This window comes from Mustela putorius, unplaced genomic scaffold, assembly GCF_011764305.1.
Source record: "Mustela putorius furo isolate JIRA1106 unplaced genomic scaffold, ASM1176430v1.1 tig00003853_pilon_pilon_pilon, whole genome shotgun sequence".
Classification (NCBI taxonomy): Eukaryota; Metazoa; Chordata; class Mammalia; order Carnivora; family Mustelidae; genus Mustela; species Mustela putorius.
Window position 1 is genome coordinate 52,764,969 of NW_025422005.1, and position 24,787 is coordinate 52,789,755.

At 34.9% G+C, this 24,787-nt stretch overlaps 1 protein-coding gene across 2 annotated transcripts in view; it reads left to right on the forward strand.

Moving 5' to 3' along the window:
* RAVER2 (ribonucleoprotein, PTB binding 2) overlaps positions 1 to 24,787 on the forward strand; it is a 91,645-nt gene that overhangs the window by 44,294 nt on the left and 22,564 nt on the right. Inside the window, exons 6-11 of one of the 2 annotated variants that reach the window (XM_004762941.3) lie at positions 4,652 to 4,734; positions 6,608 to 6,712; positions 6,865 to 6,976; positions 8,982 to 9,250; positions 18,382 to 18,493; positions 19,830 to 19,966. In XM_004762941.3, coding sequence (XP_004762998.2) covers positions 4,652 to 4,734; positions 6,608 to 6,712; positions 6,865 to 6,976; positions 8,982 to 9,250; positions 18,382 to 18,493; positions 19,830 to 19,966 — 818 coding nt within the window. Of the gene's footprint in view, positions 1 to 4,648; positions 4,735 to 6,607; positions 6,713 to 6,864; positions 6,977 to 8,981; positions 9,251 to 18,381; positions 18,494 to 19,829; positions 19,967 to 24,787 lie in introns of both variants that reach the window. The other variant, XM_045064670.1, reaches the window with a different exon arrangement.

The window sequence follows — 24,787 nt, forward strand, 5'->3', positions numbered from 1 at the left end:
CCATTCCCAGGAAACTACTGATTTGATTCTTGTCACTATAGCTCGTATTTTCTAGAAATTTCTATAAATCACACAGTATGTACCGTTTGGCTTCTTTTCACTCAGCTCACTGAGATTCATTTACATTGCTGCATGTATCAATAATTTTTATTCTTTTTGAATGAGGAGTAGTAGTCCATTCCACAGTTCGCATATTCATTGACTTGCTGATGAACATTTAGGTTATTTCTAGTTTGGGATTATTACAAATAAAATTTCTGTGAACATTGTGTACTAGACTTTATGTAAGCTTATGTTTTTGTTTCTTGCCAGTAAATTAGTTGTGGAATGGTTGGGGCATATGGTTGGTGAATGTTTAAGTTATAGGAAACTTTGCCAACTGTTTTCCAGCGTAGTTAAACCGCTTGGCGTTCTCACCCATCACTGTCTAGGGCTCCAGTGTGCTCAGTCTTCTCACCAACACTTGACATGCTAGTGCTTTAATGTTAGCCTTTCTGTTGGGTATATACTGCTATCTTACTGTGATTTTGAGTATTCCTTTTGGCGGATGATTTTGAACATCTTTTAATATGCTAATTAGCCATCTTTCTATCTTTCTGTTATATCTTTTTAAATATACTACACATTTTAAAATTGAGTTAACTTTTTCTTATTCAGTTGTAAATGCCCTTTATTCTGGATGCAAATCTGCTGTTGTATATATGGGTTTGCAAATATTTTTTCACTCCCTAAGATGTCCTTTATTAACAATATCTTTGGAAGAACAAAACTTATTGTTTTGGCGAAGCCCAGTTTATTATATCTGTTACAATTGGTACATCTTTTGTCAGATTTAAGGAATCTTTGACAAATTTAAGGTCATTAAGATACTCTCTCATATTTGAGAATTTCATAATTTTACCTTTTAAAAATTAATTTTACCTTTTGTATTTAGAACTTCGGTTCAATTTGAGTTAATTTTTGTTAATGATGTGAAGTAAAGTTCTAGATTAGTTTTTTTACAGATGTTCCAGCATCATTTGTTAAAAAAGATTACTCTTTTCCTACTGAACTTCCACTTAGGTTCATTATATATTCATGGCTCTATCTATGGACTCTCTATTCTAATCCACTGATCCAAATGTCTGTCTTTATCCCAATACTGCATTGTCTTGATAAATGTAGCTTTATAAGAAGCCCTAGAATCTGTTAGTGTAAGTCCTCCAACTTTCTTCTTTTTTCAGTTTGTTTCAAATTGTTTTTCAGTTTGTTTTGTTATTCTATGTCCTTTGTTTTTGTACATAAATTTTAGAACCAGCCTGTCAAATTCTATGAAAAATGTCAGTAATTTGGTTGGGATTGTGTTGAATCTATATACTAATTTGGGGAGAATTGACAGTTTTGAGGTTGAGCCATGCATATGGTGTATTTCTCTATTTGTTTAGGCTTCCTGTAATTTGTTCCACCAATAGCTTGTAGTTTTCAGGGTACAAATATTACACATATTTTGTCAGATTTATCCATCGTATTCTACATTTCATGATGTGATTTTAAATAGTTTTGCTCTTTATTTTTATTTTTTCAAAGATTATTTATTTATTTGACAGAGATCACAAGTAGGCAGAGAGGCAAGCAGAGAGAGAGGAGAAAGCAGGCTCCCTGTTGAGCAGTGAACCTGATGCGGGGCTCAGTCCCAGGACCCTGGGATCATGGCCTGAGCCAAAGGCAGAGGCTTTAACCCACTGAGCCACCCAGGTGCCCCAGTAGTTTTGCTTTTTAAATCTCAATTTTGAATTTCATGTTGCTAGCATATACAAGTACAATTGATTTTGTGTATATCCTATCTTGCAAACCTAGCTTATTATTTCTTGTAGGCTTTTGTTCTTAGGATTTTCTGTATAGACAGTCATATAATCCACAAATAAACACAATTTTATTTCTTCCTTTCCAATATCTATGCCTTTTACTTCTTTTTATTATTGTTATTTTTAAAGATTTTATTTATTTATTAGAGAGAGAGAGAGAAGGAGCATGAGAGGGGGGAGAGTCAGAGAGAGAAGCAGACTCCCTGCTGAGCAGGAAAGCCCTAGGTGGAACTCAATCCCAGGACTCCAAGATCATGACCTGAGCCAAAGGCAGTCACTTAACCAACTGAGCCACCCAGGTGCCCTGCCTTTAATTTCTTTTTTTTGTCTTACTGCAATAGACAGAAATTCAGCATAATTTGTGCATTGAACTGGTAAGAGTGGACATCTCTGCTTTGTTTCTGACCTTAGAGAGCATTCATTCTTTTATTAGGTCAGCTATAGTTTTTTTCACAGATTTTCTTTTTCTAGCTGGGAACTTTGCCTTCTGTTTCTATATTGCAGAGAAATTTTGTTGTGATAATTGCTGGAATGTATACAGTGATTTTCTCCATTAACTGAGATGATCATATGTATTTTTTGTTTTTGTTTGGTCTGTTAGCATGATGAATTACATTGATTTTTCAATGTTAAACCAACCTTTTATTCGTAGGATATATTATTATATATTATAGTCCTTTGTATATATTGTTGATTGATAGTACTGTTCAAGCCTTCTTGAGAAGGGGAGGTTGGGGCGCCATGGGAGATTAGCGAAGAGCTAAGGATAAGGGCAGAGGATGTGAGACTGTAGACATTTTCAAGTGTTTTGATTTCAGTGGTGGTGGTTTTAAACTGGGAAATACTGTATTCATTAATAACTGTGAAAAAATATTAATGTTTTGTAACAAAATACAGTGACTAACTGAAAAAAGAGAGGAGGTGGTGTTGATATCTCTAACCATAACTGTGGATTTGTCTACTTTGTCAGTTCTAGAAATTTTTGCCTTACATATTTTAAAGCTTTGTTATTTGAAGCACATTTAAGACTGTTGTATCCTCTTGATGAATTGACCCCTTTATCATTATGAAATGCCATCTTTAATCCTCTTTGTTAATAAATGGTCTGTCTTTATAAACAACTAGTGCTAATGACCTAATCTTCCTACCACCAATCATGAAATGGACTCATTCTAAAGAAAGCAATTTCTAATGGTCATTTTTCCAAAGATGAAATAGGCTGGTTTAGCAAGTAGTAAAACTTGAAAAAAGTACTTTTGAAAACATGGGATAAACTTGTAGAGATGATATATATTACATATATAATATCTAAATATTTTTTATCATTGGATTAAATACTTTTTTTTAAAGGCACTAATATTTTAACCCTCCCTCCTTTTTTCCTCAAAATCGGACAACGCAATTCTTTTTTTTTTTTTTTTTTTTTTTTAAGTAAGCTCTATGGGTGCCTGGGTAGCTTAGTGGATTGGGTGGCTGCCTGCAGCTCAGGTCATGATCCCAGGGTCCTGGCATCAAGACGTGCCTCAGACTCAGACTCCCTGCTCAGCAGGGATCCTGCTTTTCCCTGTCTCTCTGCTGCTCCCCCTGCTTGCCCTCTCTCTCAAATAAATAAATAAAATCTTTAGCAACAACAACAACAAAAAGTAAGCTCTACACCCACCATGGGGCATGAATTCACAATGCAGAGATAAAGAGTTGCATGAGTCACATGTTCCACCAACTGGGCCAGCCAGGGGACCTGAAATTAAATGCTTTTTGAAGTGCTTTCTATGCCTGACCATTTCCAGTTGATTTATAGTAATTAGATGGAATTACTTCATAAATTTTCTATCTCATGGCCCTTTTTGTCTATATACTATTTATTCTGAAAACATCCCCTTGCCTTTAAAAAAAAAAAAAAGATTTATTTATTTATTTGAGAGAGGGAGAGAGTGTGCATACGTGGGGAGGACCAGAGCAGGGCTGGATGTGGTTTCAGCTCACAATCTGAGCTGAAGCCAAGAGTTAGATGCTTAAATGACGGAGCCATGCTCTGGAGACATCTCTTTTGATACATACTCTGGTATTTGTGCTCAGGCAAACCTGATGAAAAAAAAGAAAATTGTGGTCACCATTTATTCTTTCTATCCACTATGATGCTCATATTTCTTTTTATTATGTAAATATTTTTTCTGTGCATATATTCTCTTCTTGAATGGATTGTAGGCTTTTTATTTTATTTTTTTTAAAGATTTTATTTATTTATTTGACAGAGAGAAATCACAAGTAGATGGAGAAGCAGGCAGAGAGAGAGAGAGGGAAGCAGGCTCCCCGCTGAGCAGAGAGCCCGATGCGGGACTCGATCCCAGGACCCTGAGATCATGACCTGAGCCGAAGGCAGCGGCTTAACCCACTGAGCCACCCAGGCGCCCCGATTGTAGGCTTTTTAAAGGAAAAGTCTGTATCTTGCCCTTCCTTCCCCCACCCTGCCAGAGTAATACCCAAACACCTAATAAAAATACTGAGTTCAGTAAGAATTATACTCACTAAAAGATGGAATTCGTTTTATTGGTCTAAGAGCTAGAGAAAAGAAAGGCTAGGTTTGGTGTTTTATTATGATGATAGAAGGTGTTGGAATTTTAAATAAAACTCTAGGTTTGAGTCACAAGGAAGGGACCTCACCAGTTTTTGTGCAATGACAAGGTCAGTTTATTACTGAACTTTGGATGAATTTGTTAAGTTAAAAAAAAAAATACTATTGGCCCCTTTTGGAGTTTGTTTCTGTCTTATCATAAAGTTAAATTTTTACTTTTCTTTTCTTAAAGCAGTTCTCGGAACACCTCACAGCTTGCCCCATCTGATGAACCCATCCATCTCCTCCGCGCTTTTGCATTTGAATAAAGCACATCAGGTATATAAATAACATTGAGTACTGCAACTCGGAGTGACTCATTTGTTTGTTCCCAAAGTTTAAAATTCTCCTGAAGTTAAACAGGTATTTTGTTTTTTAAAAAAATCCTTAGTAATAACTATAGCTACCTGAAAACATACTGAGTACCTGAGATCAAATTAAGCTGGTCAAAGCAGTGTAGTTCTACCTATTGATTTCTAGGCATTGATTTCTGGGCATTGATTAAAGGGGATTAAGGGAAGGAGGTGTGTTTTGTGGTATATTTTTGTAGAAATAAGTGGTTAAAAACAAGACTTCTGCTTAACTCCAAGTATTACAGAAAGAAAGAAAAAAATAAGTGAACGTAAACTCTTAATTCTTAAAATTTAATCTATATACAAATAATTCATGTAAGAATAAAAAATAACTCTCTAACCTTTTTCAGATTCGTATTTTAGGACGCATTTGTATATACAAATGTACTCATGACAGTCAGGTACTGCTGAAGGCTGTGTCTGTGTAGGAGCCTGCTTACAAGTCCAGCCGAATCCCTAATGGAGGTTTGGTGGCGGTGGAGTAAATGAGCATCTAAGTCCTAAACGCAACTTTTTAAAGCACAGGTTTATCTTTTATTTAGTTTTCATTAGAATCTAACATAGATTTGAGGATGGGGAAAAAATAGATAAAATATGAACTTTATATACGTGAAAGTTTATATACGAATTTGCTTATTTTCTTAAATAATAGTAACTTGGAAAAGAATACATTAAAATGCATTGTATCCGTATACCTCAAAAAAAAAAAAAAAAAGAATCTAACATAGGACCTTGTACATTGTAGGGTCTTTTTTCATCCCATTACTCCCCGTATTTTATTGGGACTCTGACCTCTACTGGACACTCTGCCGGTCACTGATGCCATAGCACAGAACAAAACCATTCAGAGTCCTTGTTCTTAGGGAAATTCAACACATAGAGAAAAGAAATGTGAATTACAATAAGATGTGAAGTGTGACATGGGAGGGGAATTCAGAGTATTAATATTGTCAGAGAATAAATAATTCTCTTTATTTTAGAATTAAGACTAGAATGTTTAATTTTGCCCGGAAGGCCTAAGCCAGCTGGGTCGCAGCCTCTCCTGCTCATCGGGTGTCACTGTCCCAGTGCGGGGGTGGGGGGGCGGGTAGCTTTAAACAAGGTCCTCTTCAGAGGACCTTGCTCTCCTCCTCCTCAGCTCTTTGCTCCACTGCTGTTCCTTCAGCCAGGAATGCTCCCCACTCCAACACCATCTGAGTCCCCCAGACTTCCCTGGTTACTTCCCCACAGCCTTCAGATCTCCATGGGAGAGTTAGTTCCTCAGGGACACCTTCCTTGAACTTACCACATCTAACTAAGTCTCCAAGTCTTCTCCTAGCTCCCCTGTGTTTCCTTGCTCTGCTTGTCACCATGTATAATTCCATGTGTTTATAATTAATGAATGTCTCCCTTCCCCAGGAGCCTCTAAGATCCGTGAGGGCAGGTCGCATTGTGCATGTCTCACTTTGTGGCACAGTGCCGGGCACGGAGAAGGTGCTCAACAAATATTTGTTGGGTGATTAAGTGAAGAAAGAAGTGATGAAGTGACCTTGACCTGAAAGCCCAAAAAGGGGTGAGGGGAGGAGGAAGGATGAAGGCAAAAAATGGAGAGGATGTGGAGTTCGTTTCGTGACTCCACGGTCACATCTTGTGTATTATTAAAAGAGTTAAGTAGCATTGCCTCAAGTGGGAAAATGGAATATTAAGATGCTCTTGCTTTTGCTCAGATCAGCTGGAGAGCGGCACTTTAAAGTGGACTGGGTTCTAGGACAAGCAGCTCTCCCAAGTCGAACTAACAGAATGCTTTCTCATTTTCACAGAGCACAGTTCTGGGTAATACTTCCAGTTTACTCCTTCAGAATCTTTCTCATGTACCCCTGGCACAGCAACAGTTACTGAAGTTTGAGAATATTCCTACTAATAACGTAAGTCTGGAGTTAATTTTTTTAATTTTCTAATTCATTCCCTTTCTAGATTCAGGCCCTATTGTTGATGACTTTTCACGTATGTAGCCTTTTCATGAGAGAATACCCTGTGGCCACGGGCAGAAGTCTCACTCTCTTTTCTTGTCTTGCAGAAACCCGGCTTACTTGGAGATCCCCCAGCCGTGGTGCTTCAAACCGCAGTAGGGATAGGGTCAGCACTTCCTTTGAAAACAGAGTTGGGTCATCATGGAGAAGCACATAAAAGTAAATGATATGCATTTACTGAGAAGTCCGTAAACAGATTTGAGACTTAAGGGTGGTTTACATATATCCTGTTTTTATTTGCAGAAAGGTCAAAGTTGAGTTTTAGTCAGTCATTTAAAATTTTAAGAGCCCTCGTGCCTTTTCTATTTTTAATATTAGAGAACTATTGATAAGTTATTGATGGACTCGCTTCCATGCCAAGATCACATTTTCCCTGTTGGATATGCTTTAATATTTGATGAAGGTTCACAGCAGCATGAGGCAAAGACCTAGATCCCTGTGAGACTGACATGCTGCCCGCTGGGCTGACAACATATTACAGAGATACCCATTTAATTTTTGCCTGAATAAGAAACCCTAAGCTTTCAAGGAAATATGTGGTATTCTGATGTAAGCGTTGATGGTTTACTTGATTATAATAATTTTTTGAATGTGATCTCCAAACTTAGAAAAAGGAAATGATGACATGTGTACTTTGGGCTTCTGAAAAGATGACGAATTTAAACAAAACAATTATTTTTTAGAAAAACAAGAGCATGTGGTATATTTTAGCAAGATTTCTTATTTGAATGTGACTTTGAAAGGCACTTTCATTTGAAGTGTAATTGAAATTTGGTTATTATGCTGTGAAAAGCATATTATTATTTAATATTAATATTTATAATATTAACAATATTTAATATTATTATTATTATTATTACCACCAGTAATAATAATAATAAGTCAGTTGAATATGGATAGCATATTTAACCTTGACATAAAAACAATGACTCAAACGATTAAATGAGTCCATCAGTTCTGACTGTTGGAATTGACTATGTGAAAGCTGAACTAGGATACAGACAGGCGTAGAAATTTTTTGGTATGATGAGGCCTGTTCTAAAAGTTAAATTTTGTATCATCAAAAGCTTATGCCCATGTTTATTATTTGTGTTGGATTAAAGAATAGGCCAGTTGCCTTAGTGTGCACTGCTTTAAGAACATTGAAAAAAATCAGTGTCCAAATAAATACATTGCTAAAAGAACTTAAGTAACTGCCTCTAAATATTAAGTACTAGAAATAATTAAATTTGCATAGTGAAATTATAAAATATAAATTTGACTTAAAGTAGTTATCAAAATTAGCTCTTTTCTCTTGATATTGAACTAGAGATTTTTTACAAGTAGAATGTGTCATACTTTTCCTATTAAAACTTTAATTTCCTCCAGAATTTTTTGTTATTTCCTGTAAATAAAAATGTAAAACTTTCATGTGTTAAATTTGGTGCGTATCTATTCACAAACATTGATGTTTTTTAAACAGTGGTGTGCTGATGTTTAAAAACCAGCTCTCTAGGTTTAAAAAGAAGAGTCTTGATTTTTACAGCATCTTTGGAGTTCTTTGTGTGAACACTACAACTCATAGCCAGTTGACCACTGAATTCAGGAGCTGGGAAAAGATACGCACAGTCAGCTATTATGAACTGGTGCGAGTAAGCTGATTAAATGTATTATTAGATTTTTAAGTGTCAGAATTTTTTTAACTGAAAATTTATTTAATTATTCCCTTCAAATATGGAAGCAGGCAATTTTCAGTGATCGAGCATAAAAAAGAAGGCACCTGATACAACTTCAAGTGCCAAAAAATACATACATTTTCTCTCAAGGTCTAAAATATACAATTAAAATTTGGAATTAAAAAATAACCTGGTGATTCACAGACCTGTACCCCTGGGGATAAAAATATATGTTTATAAAAAATAAAAAATTATATTAAAAAAATATCCTTGACATTATCCCAGAAGTTGTTGAAAAATAAGAAAAGCACGATTGCTGATAGAGGTTTTTGTTTTTCTGTATAGGAACCTGCTGCTTTACAACCACTAACTTAGCTTTCTGAATGTAACTGTTCTCTAACAGATACAGAATAGACTTCTCCACATTTCCCCCATAAGTTAACAAAATCAGACTGTTGGGAATGACTCTTGTCTAACCAAAAGCTTCTTGTATTTGTGATTCCCTACAGCATCTAATCTGATTCCAACTCCAACAACGATAACAGCTGGCATGGGCATATTACCATTCTTTCCAAATCAGCACATTGCTGGACAAGCTGGGCCAGGCCATGGGAATACTCAGGAGAAACAGCCAGCCTCAGCGGGGAAGGCAGAAGGAAATTTCTCAGGGTCACAGGCTTATCTTCAGAGCTTTCCAAACCTTACTGCTGGAGGCTTGCTGACGGGACACCATAAGCCACAGCAAAGTCAGCCAAGAGGCACGGAGATAAGTTCAGGGGTAAGAAAACTATGTGCACGCCCGTGCATGGACACATGCACACACACACACACACACACTGCCTGTGTGTAGATACTATTTAGGAATATATGTATGTATGTATATTCTTTAAAATTATATCTTAAATTCTAATTTTAGAAGATTTTAAATTGGGGGTTATTTTACATGTGGTATAATTTACGAAGTATCCTGAAGCCTCTTAATTTTTAAATTTCAAAGAAAGTTAATAATAGACTTTGAGTATATAAATATGGATTATAAACTAGGTAATTGATATGTCAAGGACATGACTTTTTCATAGTGTGCATTTACTTCTCAAAACAGAAAATACTGCACTCTAAAAAAAAAAAAAAAAAAAAAAAACCAAAGTGCTGTTATTATAAGCAAACAAAAATCCATCTTTTTTTTTTTTAACACATTTTTTTTTTAAAGATTTTATTTATTTGTCAGAGAGAGAGAGGGAGAGCAAGCGAGCACAGGCAGACAGAATGGCAGACAGAGGCAGAGGGAGAAGCAGGCTCCCTGCCGAGCAAGGAGCCCGATGTGGGACTCTGGGATCATGACCTGAGCCGAAGGCAGCTGCTTAACCAACTGAGCCACCCAGGCGTCCCCAAAAATCCATCTTTTGATAAGTGATGCTAGCTCATGTTTGGCCTTTGCTTCAGTACTTACCAGTTCATCTGTAAATAAGATAATTTGAGTTTAAATCTGTTATTTAAAATAATTTAAATACGGAATCTTTATCATAGATATTTGCTTTTCCAAAAAGTTCAAGATACTCAAAAATGCTTGATATTTTAGAAATGAAATATAAACTGAGTTCAAAATTTTATAGTTTGGATAAAGCTTAAGAGTATCATTAATACTTATCCAATTTTATATTATTTATGAGGCTTTCTAAGTTAATACTCTTCAAAATATGTTTTCTACTTTAAATGTATACTCTATAGCTAATTAAAGTAATATTGGAATATTTGAAGGCAAGACCAATTTTCTTTTATCTGAAAAATGTCAAAGTTATTTATTAAACTCCAGTCTGCACAAAAGAATCTAACCTCTCTTTTAATTCTATAAGTTTCTACCCAGTTATTTTATTGATTCTTAGGCCAGTGACATCAGTAAATGTTATAACTGATAGGTAGAATAAAGTACATTTAATTTTTACTCACACCCTGAAATACCCTTTAGCATGTAAGTAGTATAAAACTCAGGTTATAAGCAGCATGTGAGGACAAAAAATTCATTTAGTTGGCCATTTTCAAATGTGAATAATACTGAAATTGGAGGAGTTTTTGCTGTCAATGAGTCGTCGCAGCAAGTATGGATAGAAGGTTCTGCAACTGTTCATTGAGAAAGCTAAGGGAATCCTTCTAGAATAAATTTTAAAAATTGACCTGCAGTATTAATTTCCTGGATTATTGAAAACTAAACAAATAGAACTCATATATGAATATGCTGTATCTTTTTGGACAGAGAGCACCAGATCTTCAGAAAAGCTTGATTTGAGGTGATTCACATAATGGGCAGAGTCTATCAGGAAGAAAACAACCAAAGTGGCGCAAGGCCTGGAAAACAGGGGGAGAGGATTGAGGGAAATGATTACATGTAACTCAGAAAGGGAGGACCAGCTCTATATACATTAAAGAAACATACCCTCAGACTAGTCACATGGCATTTTGTGTTTCGTCAGTAGGCAGACCTAGTCCAATAAGTCTGACATACAATAAAGCGAATTTAGGCTTAATATAACAAAGAGCGGCTAAAGCTTTCAAACAAAGAAAGAATTAAACTCTGGTTTGAACATAGTTAAGCAGACCCCAGGTGAGCACTGGTACAGACTGTTGTAGAAGTGTCTTTCTGACAGTAGGGGTTTGAACCGGTTCAAGTAGGTTTTCCAAGAATTGTAACAAGATTTTTGACTTTGCTAGACATAATTGGTTTAACATGGCTTTAGGTTTTTAGACCTGCATTTTTAAGAATTTTTTTTTTATTAAGGTATAATTGACATACAGCATATTAGTTTCAGGTATAAAACAATGATTTGACATTTGCATGTATTACAAAATGGTCCTCACCAAAAGTCTAGTTAACATCCATTACCATACATTGTTATAATTTTTTTTCTTGTGAGAACTTTTAAGATCTACTCTCTTAGCAACTTTCAAATATAAGACATGGTAATATTAACCATCATTGCCATGCTGTACATTACATCCCCATGATCTATTTATTTCATAACTGGCAGTTTGTACCTTTTGACTTTTTTCACCCATTTCGCCCACACTGCCTCTGACACCAACAATCTGCTTTTTGTATCTGAGCTGCTGCTGCTTTCTTTTTTATATTCTACATATAAGGGAGATCATATGGTGTTTGTTTTTCTCTATTTGACTTTTTTAAAAAGATTTTTTATTTTATTTATTTGACAGAGATCACAAGTAGGCAGAGAGGTAGGCAGAGAGAGGGTGAGGGAAGCAGGCTCCCTGCTGAGCAGAAAGCCAGATGCGGGGCTCCATCCCAGGACCCTGGGATCATGACCTGAGTGGAAGGCAGAGGCTTTAACCCACTGAGCCACCCAGGTGCCCCTCTATTTGACTTTTTTCACTTAACATAATGCCCTCAAGGTCCATCCATGTTATCACAAATAACAAGATTTCCTTCTTATTAAAGGCTGGATATATACACACATTTTCTTTATTCATCCATCAAAGAGCACTGATGTTTTCATGTCTTAGCTATTGGGAATAGTGCTGCAGTGAACATGGGAGTGAACTATCCCTTTGAGAAAGTGATTTCATTTCCTGTGAATATATACCCAGAAATGGGATTACTGAATCATATTTGGTAGTTCTATTTTTTATCATTTGAGGAACTTCTGTACTGTTTCCCTCAATGGCTGTATCAGTTTTCTCCCATTCAATAGATTGTCTTTTTATTTTGTTGATGGTTTCCTTTGCTGTGCAGAAGCTTTTTAGTTTGATGTAGTCCCACGTGCTTATTTTTGCTTTTGTTGCCCGTACTTTTGGTGTCATGTCCAAAAAATCATTGCCAAGACTAATGTCAAGGAAATTTTCCCTTTTATTTTCTTCTAGGGGTTTTATGGCTTCAGGTCTTCTCTTTAAGTCTAATCCAGTTTGAGTGAATTCTTATGTATGGTTTAAGATCCTGGTCCAATTTCATTCTTTAGTGTGTGGACATCCAGTTTTCCCAACACCGCTTATAAGAGAAACTGTCCTTTTCCATAGTGAATTCTTGACAAAGATTCGTCAAAGATTCGTTGGCTATATATGTGTGTGTTTATTTCTGAGCGATCTCATTTGATCATGATGTATAGTCTGTGTATCATTGTATACAGTTGTATACAGTAAATGTATTGTTGTAATCTGGATTGGTAATATTTTGTTGAGGACTTTTGCCTGATATCCCAGTATCAGGGATATTGGTCTGTAGTTTTATTTTCTTGTAGAGTTCTTATCCGGCTTTGTTGGGCATTAATTTTTCTTTAAATAAATGTCTGGTAGAATTCCCCAGTGTAACCATCTGGTCCTGATATTTTCACTCTTGGGAGGTTTTTGATTACTTCTTTTATCACTCTTGGTCTGATAAGATTTTCTATTTCTTTATGATTGTTCTTGGTATGTTGTAAGTTTCTGGGAATTTATCCATTTTTTTTCTGGGTTATCCAATTTGTTGGCATGTGTTTCTTGGTACTAGTCTCTTATGATCCTTCATATTTCTGTGGTGTCTGTTTTAATGTCTCCTCTTTCATTTGTAACTATTTGTATCCTCTCTTTTTCTCTTGGTTAGTCTAGTTAAAGGTTCTTCTGTTTTATTTATCTCTTCAAAACCCTAACACTTAGTTTCATGGATTTTTCTAGTCTCTTTTATTTCTGTTCTAATCTTTATTATTATCCCCTTTCTGCTAATTGTGGGCTTAGTTTGTTTTTCTAGTTCTTTGATGTGTAATGTTAAATTGTCTGAGATCTTTTTTTTCTTTTTGTAGGCATTGCTATAAGCTTCCCTCTTAGGACTGCTTTTTGCTATATTCCATAAGTTTTGATGTGCTATATTTCCATTTTCATTAGTCTCAAGATAATTTTGACTTCTCTTTTGATTTATTCAACCTGTCAGTTGTTCAGAAGTATGTCTATGCAACTCTGAAGTCTTCAGTTTCCCTCCTGTGATTCACTTCTAGTTTCATACCATTGTGGTCACAGGAATACTTGATAGGATTTCAATATTCTTATATTTGTTCAGACTTGTTTTGTGATCTATATTTAGATCTACATATGATCTACATTTTTTTTTTCTTTCTTTCTCTCTGTCTCTCTTTTTCTCTTTCTGCTTCTGCTTTTGGTGTCAGACCTAAAAACCTATTGACAAATTCAGTATCATGAAGCATTCTACCTACGCTTTTAAGAGTTTTATAATTTTAGCTCTTACATTTTAGGTCTTTGACCTTTGAGTTAATTTTTGTATGTGGTGTAAGGTGAGAATCCAGTTTATCCTTTCACATGCAATATCCAGATTTGTCAGCATTTTTGTTGAAAATACTGTCCTTTCCCCATTGAATAATCTTGACACTTTTGACAAAAGTCATTTAAGCACATATGCAGGGACTGACTTCTGGGTTTTCTATTCTATTCCATTTGTCTGTATGTCTGTCTTTATGCCAGTATTACACTGTTGAGATTACTGTGGCTTTATAGTAAGTTTGAAATCACAAAGTATGAGCCTTCCATTCTTGTTCCTATTTTTCACCTTTTTCAACATTGTTTTGACTATTTGGGGTCCCTTGAAATTCCACATTATTTTAGGGTAGATTTTTCTTTTTCTGCAGAAGAAGTTGGAAGTTTGATAGGGACTAAACTGAATCTCTACGTCACTCTGGTTAATACTGACATTTTAACAATATGTCTTCTAATCCATGAACATGGGATAACTTTCCTTTTATTTATGTCTTTTTAATCCAGCAATGTTTTAAAAAATGTTTTTAAAGATTTATTTTAGAGAGCTGGGAAAAGGGCAGAGGCAGAGAGAGAATCTCAAGCAGAGTCTACACGGAGTACAGAGCTCCACACAGGGCTTGATCTCAGGACCCCAAGATCATGACCTGAGCTGAAACCAAGAATTGGACACTCAAGCAACTGAAACACCCAGGTTCCCCCGTTTTTAAAAAACATTTTTAAGGGCGCCTGGGTGGCTCAGTGGGTTAAGCCGCTGCCTTCGGCTCAGGTCATGATCTCAGGGTCCTGGGATCGAGTCCCGCATCGGGCTCTCCGCTCAGCAGGGAGCCTGCTTCCTCCTCTCTCTCTCTCTGCCTGCCTCTCTGCCTACTTGTAATCTCTCTCTGTCAAATAAATAAATAAAATCTTTAAAAAAAAAAAAACATTTTTAATATTAAATATTTATATTTAATATTTATATGGTATATTTAATATAGCATATTCAAAATATTAGTTCAAAATGGATATATACACTGAACTATTAAGATATTTTACATTCTTTGGTACTAACTCTTTGAAATTTAGTGTATATTTTACATTCCACATACATCTCAGTTTAAATTGTCTACTATTTCTTAGGCTCAGTAGTCATGTGTAGTTAGTAGCTACCATGGTGGATTTTCATGGCTAATCCCTCACTTTATTGAGATTCTGCTTAAATATCACTTTCAGCCATGTTGTGTAGTTTTTAGTGAGTATTTTTCTTCTTTGGTTCAGTCACTCCTTTTTTTTGTTCAGTTAATTCTTAAATATTTTATCCTTTTTGATTCTGTGGTAAATGGAATTATTTTCTTAATTTTCTTTTTGGATTATTCATTGTTAGTGTATAGAAATGCAACTAATTTTTGTATGTTGATTTTATATCCTGCAACTTTGCTGAATTCATTTAGTCTAACAGTTTGTGTATGTGTAGTACTTACCGTTTTCATGCATTCACAAGCGGAAATTACTTCTTCCTCTCTGGTTTGGATGTCTTTTATTTCTTTTTCCTACTTATTTGCTCTGACTAAAACATCCAATATTATGTTGAACAGAAGTGGTGAAAGCAGACAGCTTTGTCTTGCTCTTTATGTTAGAGGGGAAGATTTCAGTCTTTCACTATTGAGTATGATGTTGACTTCGTATATAACTTCTGTTTTATTAACTTTGCTGAGTGTGTTATATTTTATTTTGTTTTTTAAAGACTTTATTTGTTTATTTGAATGAGAGAGAGCACACAAGCAGGGGGAGCAGCAGAGAGTGAGGGAGAAGCACGCTCCTTGCTGAGCATGGAGTGCAATGCGGGGCTCAATCCCAGGAGCCTGAGATCATGAGCTGAGCTGAAGGCAGATGTTTAACTGACTGAGCCACCCAGGTCTCCTGAGTGCATTGAATTTTAATCATGAAAGCATGTTAAATTTTGTCAAATGCTTTTTCTGCATCAGTTGAGGTGACTGTGGTTTTTTTCTCCATTCTGTTAATATAGTGTATTATGCTGAATGACTTTTGTACCTTGAATCGTCCTTGCATTTTAGGAGTGAATCCCAGTTGGTTATGATGTATAATCCCTTTAATAATCTACTCAGTTTGGTTTGCTAGTGTTTTGTCAATGGTTTTGGCACCAATATTTATAAGGGAAATTTATCTGTGGTTCTCTTTCTTTTTTGTGGTGTCTCTCTGGCTTTGGTACTAGAACAATGCTGAAAGTATTCTCCTTCAGTTTTGTGGAAGATTTTGAAAAGAATTGGCATTAATTCCTCTTTAAATGTTTTATTGAATAGTGATTCGAAGGAGCACATGCACCCCAATGTTTATAGCAGCAATGTCCATAATAGCCAAAATATGGAAAGAGCCCAGATGTCCATCAACAGATGAATGGATAAAGAAGCAGTGGTGTGTTTGTGTGTGTGTGTGTGTGTGTGTGTGTGTGTGTGTTTGTACACATGTGCATAGGCAGTAGAATGCTACTGAGCCACCAAAAAAATGAAACCTCAACATTTGCAATGACATGGATGGAACTAGAGGGTGTTATGCTAAGTGAAATAATCAGAGAAAGACAAAGATATGATTTCACTCATATGTGGAATTTAAGAGACAAAGCAGATGAATATAGAGGAAGTGAAGAAAAAATAAAATAAGACAAAATCAGAGAGGAAGACAAGCCATAAAAGACTCTTCACTCCAGGAAACAGTGTTGCTAAAGGGAAAGTGGTGGTGGGGTGGGGGTAGTGATGGGGTAAATGTGTGATGGTCATTAAGGAGGCCACTTGATGGAATGAGCATTGGGTGTTGTATGCAACTGATGAATCATTAAACTCTACCTTTAAAACTAATACACTATATTAATTAATTGATTTTAAATTAGAAATAAATATTTCATTGAATTACCCAGTGAAGCCATTTGGCCCAGGGCTTTTTTTGTTGTTATTGATACACTTTTTTTTTTTTAAAATAAGTGATTTTCTTTCATAGCTAGAGTTGAGAACCCTGATAAGATAGAATCTGATTATCTTGGCAATTTAAGTACGTTAAAGACAAAATCTTAGAGTACCTTCCTGGCTACATTTTCTCAGTCTTTGAATTCTCTCTAGGGCACCATCTTTCATCATGCTATATATTTTCCTTTGGCAAATATGTAATGGTGTTAGCTCCTACCTAGAATTTTATGTTTCCATCTTAGACTTCTTTTGAGCTATCATATCTACTTAACTGGGAATTTTTTCTTTTTTTTTAAGATTGTATTTATTTATTTGACAGACAGAGATCACAAGTAGACAGAGAGGCAGGCAGCAAGAGGGGGAAGCAGACTCCCTGCTGAGCAGAGAGCCCGACGCAGAACTTGATCCCAGGATCCTGGGATCATGACCTCAGCTGAAGGCAGAGGCTTTAACCCACAGAGCCACCCAGGCGCCCCTTAATTGTGAATTTCTTAACGGAAGTCTTCTTGTCCTACTCATTTTAGTATTATCAATGCTTACCACAGCACTGAATGGTAAACATTCAGTAAGCATCTTTGAATAAATACATCTGTATCTGTGATTTATCTATCACAAGCAAATCTGGACTTCTTTGAGTCTTATGAAGATGTACAGGACAGATTTCTCAATCCAAATACAATAATATTGACCAGATAAGGAAGAAATAAAAGGAGTTGTTTATTGAGTTTTTTCTCAAATATAGAAATAAACACTTGTTATTATATTTCATTCTGTTCAGGGAACAAAACAAAAATTAACTAGAAATGAAAACTTAGCTTCTAGCTTTAGTTATAGTAACCTAAATTGTTTTATTAAAAAAATTTTTTTTTACTAACAGTTGAAAAGTAAAAAATTCCATCAGTACAAAACAAAATGATCTGAAGAATCAGCCCTTTTCTTCTGTTAAATGCTAGAACGCTTACACTTAATTATATAAAATTTACTGATATATTTTCAAGAAATGTGAATTTCTAGGGTTATCTTCTAAATGTGGATTTGGATTTTATTAAATCCACTTATTTTGTTTGGTATTACTTTTAGAACCAGAAATGCGTAAGCTTTCCTTTATCATTTGGCTGTAGCCATACACTATAAAAATCCAAGTAGGAAAATGTAGATAACAGTATTTCTGGAAATAAGGTATGGGATTTGCTTTTTCTTGTGAACTAATTCTCTCCTAGTTCCAATGAAAAGAATTTACAAGAATGCCTTTAATTCTCTTTCAGTTCTAAAGTTCTAGGGTAGTTTAAAAAAAAACTAATTGATGGGGCGCCTGGGTGGCTCAGTGGGTTAAGCCGCTGCCTTCGGCTCAGGTCATGATCTCAGGGTCCTGGGATTGAGTCCCGCATCAGGCTCTCTGCTCAGCAGGGAGCCTGCTTCCTCCTCTCTCTCTCTGCCTGCCTCTCTGCCTACTTGTGATCTCTCTCTGTCGAATAAATAAATAAAATCTTTAAAAAAAAAAAACTAATTGAAAAAATAAGTGGAGTGTGATCATTTTAATCACTATCCAGAAATACTCCATAACTTCATATGTTCAGACATTGGGTTCTACAAATTTTTACTACACTAAACTAGATTTACTGAAGAGTAAGTATTTCTCTACTTTTTCTGCATTTATATTTTCCTGTACCTCTGATTAAACACCTACTGTTTCATTTTTGATAAATAGGTGGCCTCTAAGAATCAGACTTCACTATTGGGAGAACCACCAAAAGAAATACGGCTCAGTAAAAATCCATACCTGAACTTGGCAAGTGTGTTGCCCAGTGTGTGCTTATCATGTAAGTAAGAGCTCAGTATTAATGTTTTGGAGTTTTATTAAATACTTTCCATAATCAGTCTTACTCTAATTAAATGGAAGCAAATAATGCTTATTGGCCATGAAAGCCTAAATTATGACCTCATCTTTAAATTAAACAATAACCAAAATTAAGACACTTAAAATGTATTTTAACTATTTAAGGAAACATCTTTTGTAATATTTTATTAAGAATATAATAAGTTTATTGAATTAGTGAATCATAATAGAAAATCTGGCAAGAGAATTCTTGGCAATACTATAATGCTGTATAATACATATAGAATCATTTGTATTCTAAATCTATTTCTAAAATAGAGATTTAAACCTCTACATATCTCATATATCCAGAATATTTGCAAACTATCCCCCCAAAACTGTGAGCTAATGATAATAAGCAGAAGTTGAACTCTTATTTACTTTTTTGGAAGACTTTCTCAGACCTTCAATTAAGGTAAATTATTAAATATAGTTTTAAGAGAAAATCACAAATGTGTGTTTGAAGCACTAGGATATTCACTACAATGTTGGCTGTCAATAGTGTAACTGAAAAGTGCCTTAATATTCCTCAACAGGGGAATGGTTAAATAAAAAAATAGTTCATCAGAAAATGGAATACAACACAACTCTTTGTTATAGTTGAGGGAGAGCTACATGTACTAATATGAAATTATCTCTAAAGCAAATTAAGTAGAAAAAGCCAACGTGCCTCAAATGATTCCATTTATGTTTGTTTAAAACTGTGTATTCTTTTTTTAACTATATATTCTTATGTGTACATATTTAATGTGTAAATGCATACAGTAAATCTGGGAAAATAAATTCTAAACTGTTACCTCTGGGGAAAAAGAATAGAGTTAAGAGAAATGAAATAATATATATGCTCTGTATTTTATAAAGTATCCTCTTGTACCTCGACATTAATTTGTAATTTTTTAAAAGAGCCAGAAAAAAAATTTAATGTGCTTCCTCTATACCCACTGCATTTTTTACCTGGTCTAAAATTGATGGTTACAACTATTGCATTAATAAGAAGGATTAGTTTACATTTTGTTTGCCTTCTTTTAGAGATTAGACATGTATCTTAAAAATGTTTCCATCGAAATTATCTATCCATTGGACAAACTTCCACGTTCAGTTGCTTTAAATGAACAAGACAGCATCATATACTGTATATCCTCCCCCGGGGGATAAGAACTATAGCTATATGGAGGCAAATGAAAATCTATTGAATTAATGTTGAATTAATGAGTTTTGTACTTTGTTTATAATTTATAACAAAACAACTTTTGGCTAAAAATATTGAAATTTAACTTTAGCCCCTGCAAGTAAAACCACTCTGCAGAAGACTGGAATTGCAAGCAATATTCTGGATGCAATCTCTCAGGGAAATGAATCACAACACACATTGGAGAAGTGCATTTCTTATTCCCAGCCCTTTGGTGATTATGCACAGGTAAGTGATTCTCAAGTTTTGATGATATCTAGAAAAATTGGTTCAACTGGATATTGAGTTCATTGAATATGAAAATGTGATTCCTGTGATATCATAGGAAAGTAAAATTGCATTAATCTACACAATATTCCTTGCTCATTTGGGATTTTAGGACATATTCAAGCAACACTGATATTTACCTAGATATTTATGCTAGATATTTACCTCTTGGTGTTTACACTAGTGGTCAACAAACTATAGACCAAATCCAGCCCACCGCCTGTTTTGTAAGTAAAGTTCTACTGGATACAGCCGTGTCCATTCATTTACATATTGTCTATGTTGCAGTTATGCCACAACGGTAGAGTTGAATAGCTGCAAGAGAGACCATATGACCCATAAGATTAAACATTTATTAAATATTTACTGGCTCTTTACAGAAAAACTGCTGACTTGTGGTTTATACCAATGTACACCTGACTAAAGAACTCAAGGAGATGTCCCTGTTCTTCTCCACTGCTTACAGATTACAGGCACACAACCATAATGACGGGCGCTATTAGGCTAACATTTAAGCCAATCAATCACTAACATAAAAAAAAATTATATTCCAAAGGTATATTGTACCATTACTTAAATATGTCAATTTTACTTTGGCCTTTTCTCCTTCAGGACATTCTCCATGGCTTAAGCTGAGAGTATATATCATGTTAGCAGTATATGATGATATAATCCTGGGGGTCTTGTAATGAACTATCCTTGTTCTGATTCTTTCTTATTTCTCAGCACATCAGCTGCTTCTCAGCTCTGCCCTATCTGCGGCAGCAGTGCTTCCACTTTGATTTCCTTGGAGCACCTGTGTTTGCCTCATCTCTCTCTAATAACCTTTAGAATAGAAAACCTGTGTGAATTCACTTGGAACAATCGATGCCTCCTTATGCTTTTATGATAAGGTACTAGAAACACAGGTGAAATAGATTCTGTAGGAATGGTGCAGCTGGATATTAGAATAATATGTAATAAAGTCTCTTATATACCTGTGGAAAGGTGGAGAAATATAGGTTGGAAGATGATGTGATTAGGTACCAACAGACCTATATCCAAGGAAGAGTAATCATGAATTAATACAACCTGGAAAGCATTCCCTCATATGTTTCATAAGACTCCATTTTTCTTCCTTTATTAATTCACATTTTAAGAAATCAAGGTGAGGACATTAATTGACATTAATTGTATGCTAGTTATATTTACAGATGACAAAACCCAAGGAAATTATCAGAGATCTGTAAAATTTGTAAATTGATAGTTCTGTAAATTAGAAACAGCCTAAATTTCCAATAATTTTTAATACTAAGTACATAAATTGTCATATTAATTCCAGAAATACAATGCAAATAGTGAAGATCAAGTAAAACACTATGTAAATACATGGTAAATATTTCATAATCTATTGTTCATTTTAAGAATTTATAAATTATAGTCCTGTAAAATTCTAGTTTTTTGTTCCTTTATAAAGAGCAAAATTTACTTTCATAAATGGAAGCACAGTAAACTTTAAAAAAATTTTTTTAAACATGTATAATTTAACTTTTTATATAGCTTTTTAATTTTTTATCACTTTATTTTATGATAAGAATACTCCTTACTCTCCATCCCCCATGCCCCCCACCACCCGTAACCATCAGTTTGTTATTTATAGTTAGGAGTCTGTTTCTTGATTTGTCTTTTTCCCTTTGCTCATTTGTTTTGTTTCTTAAATTCCACATATGGAATGAGTGAGATCATATGGCATTTGTTTTTCTTTGACTTCTGTTGCTTAGCTTAATACAGTCTAGCTCTATCCATGTTGTTGCAAATGGCAAGATTTTGTTCTTTTTTATGGCTGAATAATATTCCATTGCATGTATATACCACATGTTCTTTATTTATCTATTGGTGGACACTTCCATAGTTTGGGCTGCTTTTGTAGTTTGGCTATTATAAATAATGCTGCAATAGACATAAGGGTGCATGTATCCCTTTTCTTAGTGCTTTTGTATTTGGGGGGTAAATACCCAGTGGTATAACTCCTGGATTATACAGTAGTTCTATTTTTAACATTTTGAGGCATCTCCATACTGTTTTCCAGATTGGCTGATCCAGTTTGCATTCCCAACAAGAGTGCACAGGGCTTCCTTTTTCTTCATATCCTTGCTCATACTTGGTGTTTCTTGTGTTTTTCTGTTTTAGCCATTGTGACAGGTGGGAGGTGATAATCTCATGTAGTTATAATTTGCATTTCCCTGATGATAAGTGATGTTGAACATCTTTTCACATGTATGTTATCCATTTGTATGTCTTCTTTGGAGAAATATCTTTTCATGTCTTTTGCCCATTTCTAAATGGGTTATTTGGTTTTGTTATGTGTTGAGTTGTGTCAGTTCTTTATGTATTTTGGATACTAACCCTTTATCAGATATGTCATTTGTAAATATCTTCTCCCATTCAGTAGGTTGCCTTTTAGTTTTGTTGATTGCTTCCTTTGCTGTGCAGAAGCTTTTTATTTTGGTGTAGTCCCAGTTATTTATTTTTGCTTTTATTTCTCTTGCCTCAGGAGACATTTAGAACTGTGTTGATGTGGCCAGTGTCAGAGAGATTACTGCCTGTGCTCTCTTAAAGGATTTTTATGGTTTCAGGCCTCACATTTAGATCTTTAATGCATTTTGAGTTTATTTTTGTGTATGATGAAATAAAGTGGTCCAGTTTCATCCTTTTGCCTGTTGCTGTGGTTCTCCCCATCACCATTTGTTGAAGAGACTGTCTTTTCCCATTGTATATATATTCCCCCTCTGTTGAAGATTGGTTGTGGGTTTATTTCCAGGCTTTCTGTTCTATTCTACTGATCTGTGTGTCTGTTTTCATGCCAGTGCCATACTGTTTTAATCACTACCACTTCGTAATATAACTTGAAATCTAGATCGTGATACCTCCAGCTTTGTTTTTCTTTTTCAAGACTGCTTTTGACTATTTGGGGTCCTTTGTGGTTCCTAAAAAATTTAGGATTATCTGCTCTGGTTTTGTGAAAAGTGCTCTTGGTATTTAAGAGGGATTGATTAAACCTGTAGATGGGTTTGTGTAGTATGGACATTTTAATAGTCTTGGCTCTTCCTATCTATGAGCATGGAATGTCTTTCCATTTCTTTGTATTGTCTTGAGTTTCTTTCATCAATATTTTATAGTTTTCAGAATTCAGGTCTTTCTTTGGTTAAGTTTCTTCCTAGATGTTTAATGTACTTGGTGTAATTGTAAATAGGATTGTTTTCTTTTTTTTTTTTATTTTTAAAAGATTTTATTTATTTATTTGACAGACAGAGATCACAAGTAGGCAGAGAGGCAGGCAGAGAGAGAGGAAGGGAAGCAGGCTCCCTGCCGAGCAGTGAGCCCGATGCAGGGCTCTATGCCAGCACCCTGGGATCATGACCTGAGCCGAAGGCAGAGGCTTTAACCCACTGAGCCACTCAGGCGCCCCAGTAGGATTGCTTTCTTATTTTCAGTTTCTGCTGCTTCATTATTAATGTATAGGAATCCAACAGGTTTCTGTACACCGATTTTATATCCTGCAACTTTACTAAATTTATCATTTCCGGTAGCTTTTTGGTGGAATCTTTAATGTTTTCTATATATAGTGTCATGCCATCTGCAAATAGTGAAGGTTTTACTTCTTCCTTACCAATTTAGATGACTTTTACTTCTTTATGTTGTCTTAATGCTGTGGCGAGGACTTGCAGTTCTATGTTGAATAAAACTGATGAGGGTGGACGTACTTGTCTTGTTCTTGATCTTAAGGGAAAAGCTCTCAGTTTTCCCCCATTAGGTGTGGTATTTGCTGTGGGTTTTTCAAATAAGGCCTTTATTATCTTGACATATGTTCCCTCTAGACCTACTTTGCAGAGAAGTTTTTATTATGAATGGATGTTGTACTTTGTCAAATGCTTTTTCTGCATCTATTGAAATGATCATATGGTTTTTATCCTTTCTTTTACTGATGTGACATATCACTGTGATTATGAATATTGAACCACCCTTTCATCTGGGAATAAATTCCACTTGATTGTGGTACATGATTTTTAAAATATATTTTATTGGATTCAGTTTTCTAACATTTTGTTGAGGATTTTTGCATCTATATTCATGAGAGATACTGGCCTATAATTCTCTCTCTCTCTTTCTTTTAATTTTTTTTTTTTTTTTGTGGTATCTTTATGTCATTTTGTTATCAGGGTGATATTGGCCTCATAAAAAGGACCTAGAAGTTTTCCTTCCTCTTCTATTTTTTGGACTAGTTTGGGAAGAATCAATATTAACTCTTTCAAATGTTTAGTAGAAAAAAATAAAAATAAAAATAAATGTTTAGTAGAGTTTGCCTGTAAAGCCGTCTGGTCCTGGACTTTTATTTTTGGGGAGTTTTTTGGTTACTGATTCAATCTCCTTACCAGTACCTGGTCTGTTCAGATTTTCTATTTTTCCCTAACCTATTTTTGGTAGAATATATGTCTCTAGGAATTTATCCGTTTGTCCTAAGTTGCCCAATTTGTTGACATATAGGCTTTCATAATATTCTTTTAGAATTGTTTGTATTTCTATGGTGTTGGTTGTTATTTCTCCTCTGTCATTAGTAATTCTGTTTATTTGGTTCTCTTGCTCTCTCATGGGCCTTGCTAAGGGTTTATCAATTTTTATGGGTTTTTTAAATTTAATTTAAAAAATTTTTTATAAACATATAAAGGATTTATCAATTTTATTGATCTTCTGAAAGCCCCTGACTTCATTGATCTGTGCTATTTTTTTTGTTGTTGTTGTTTT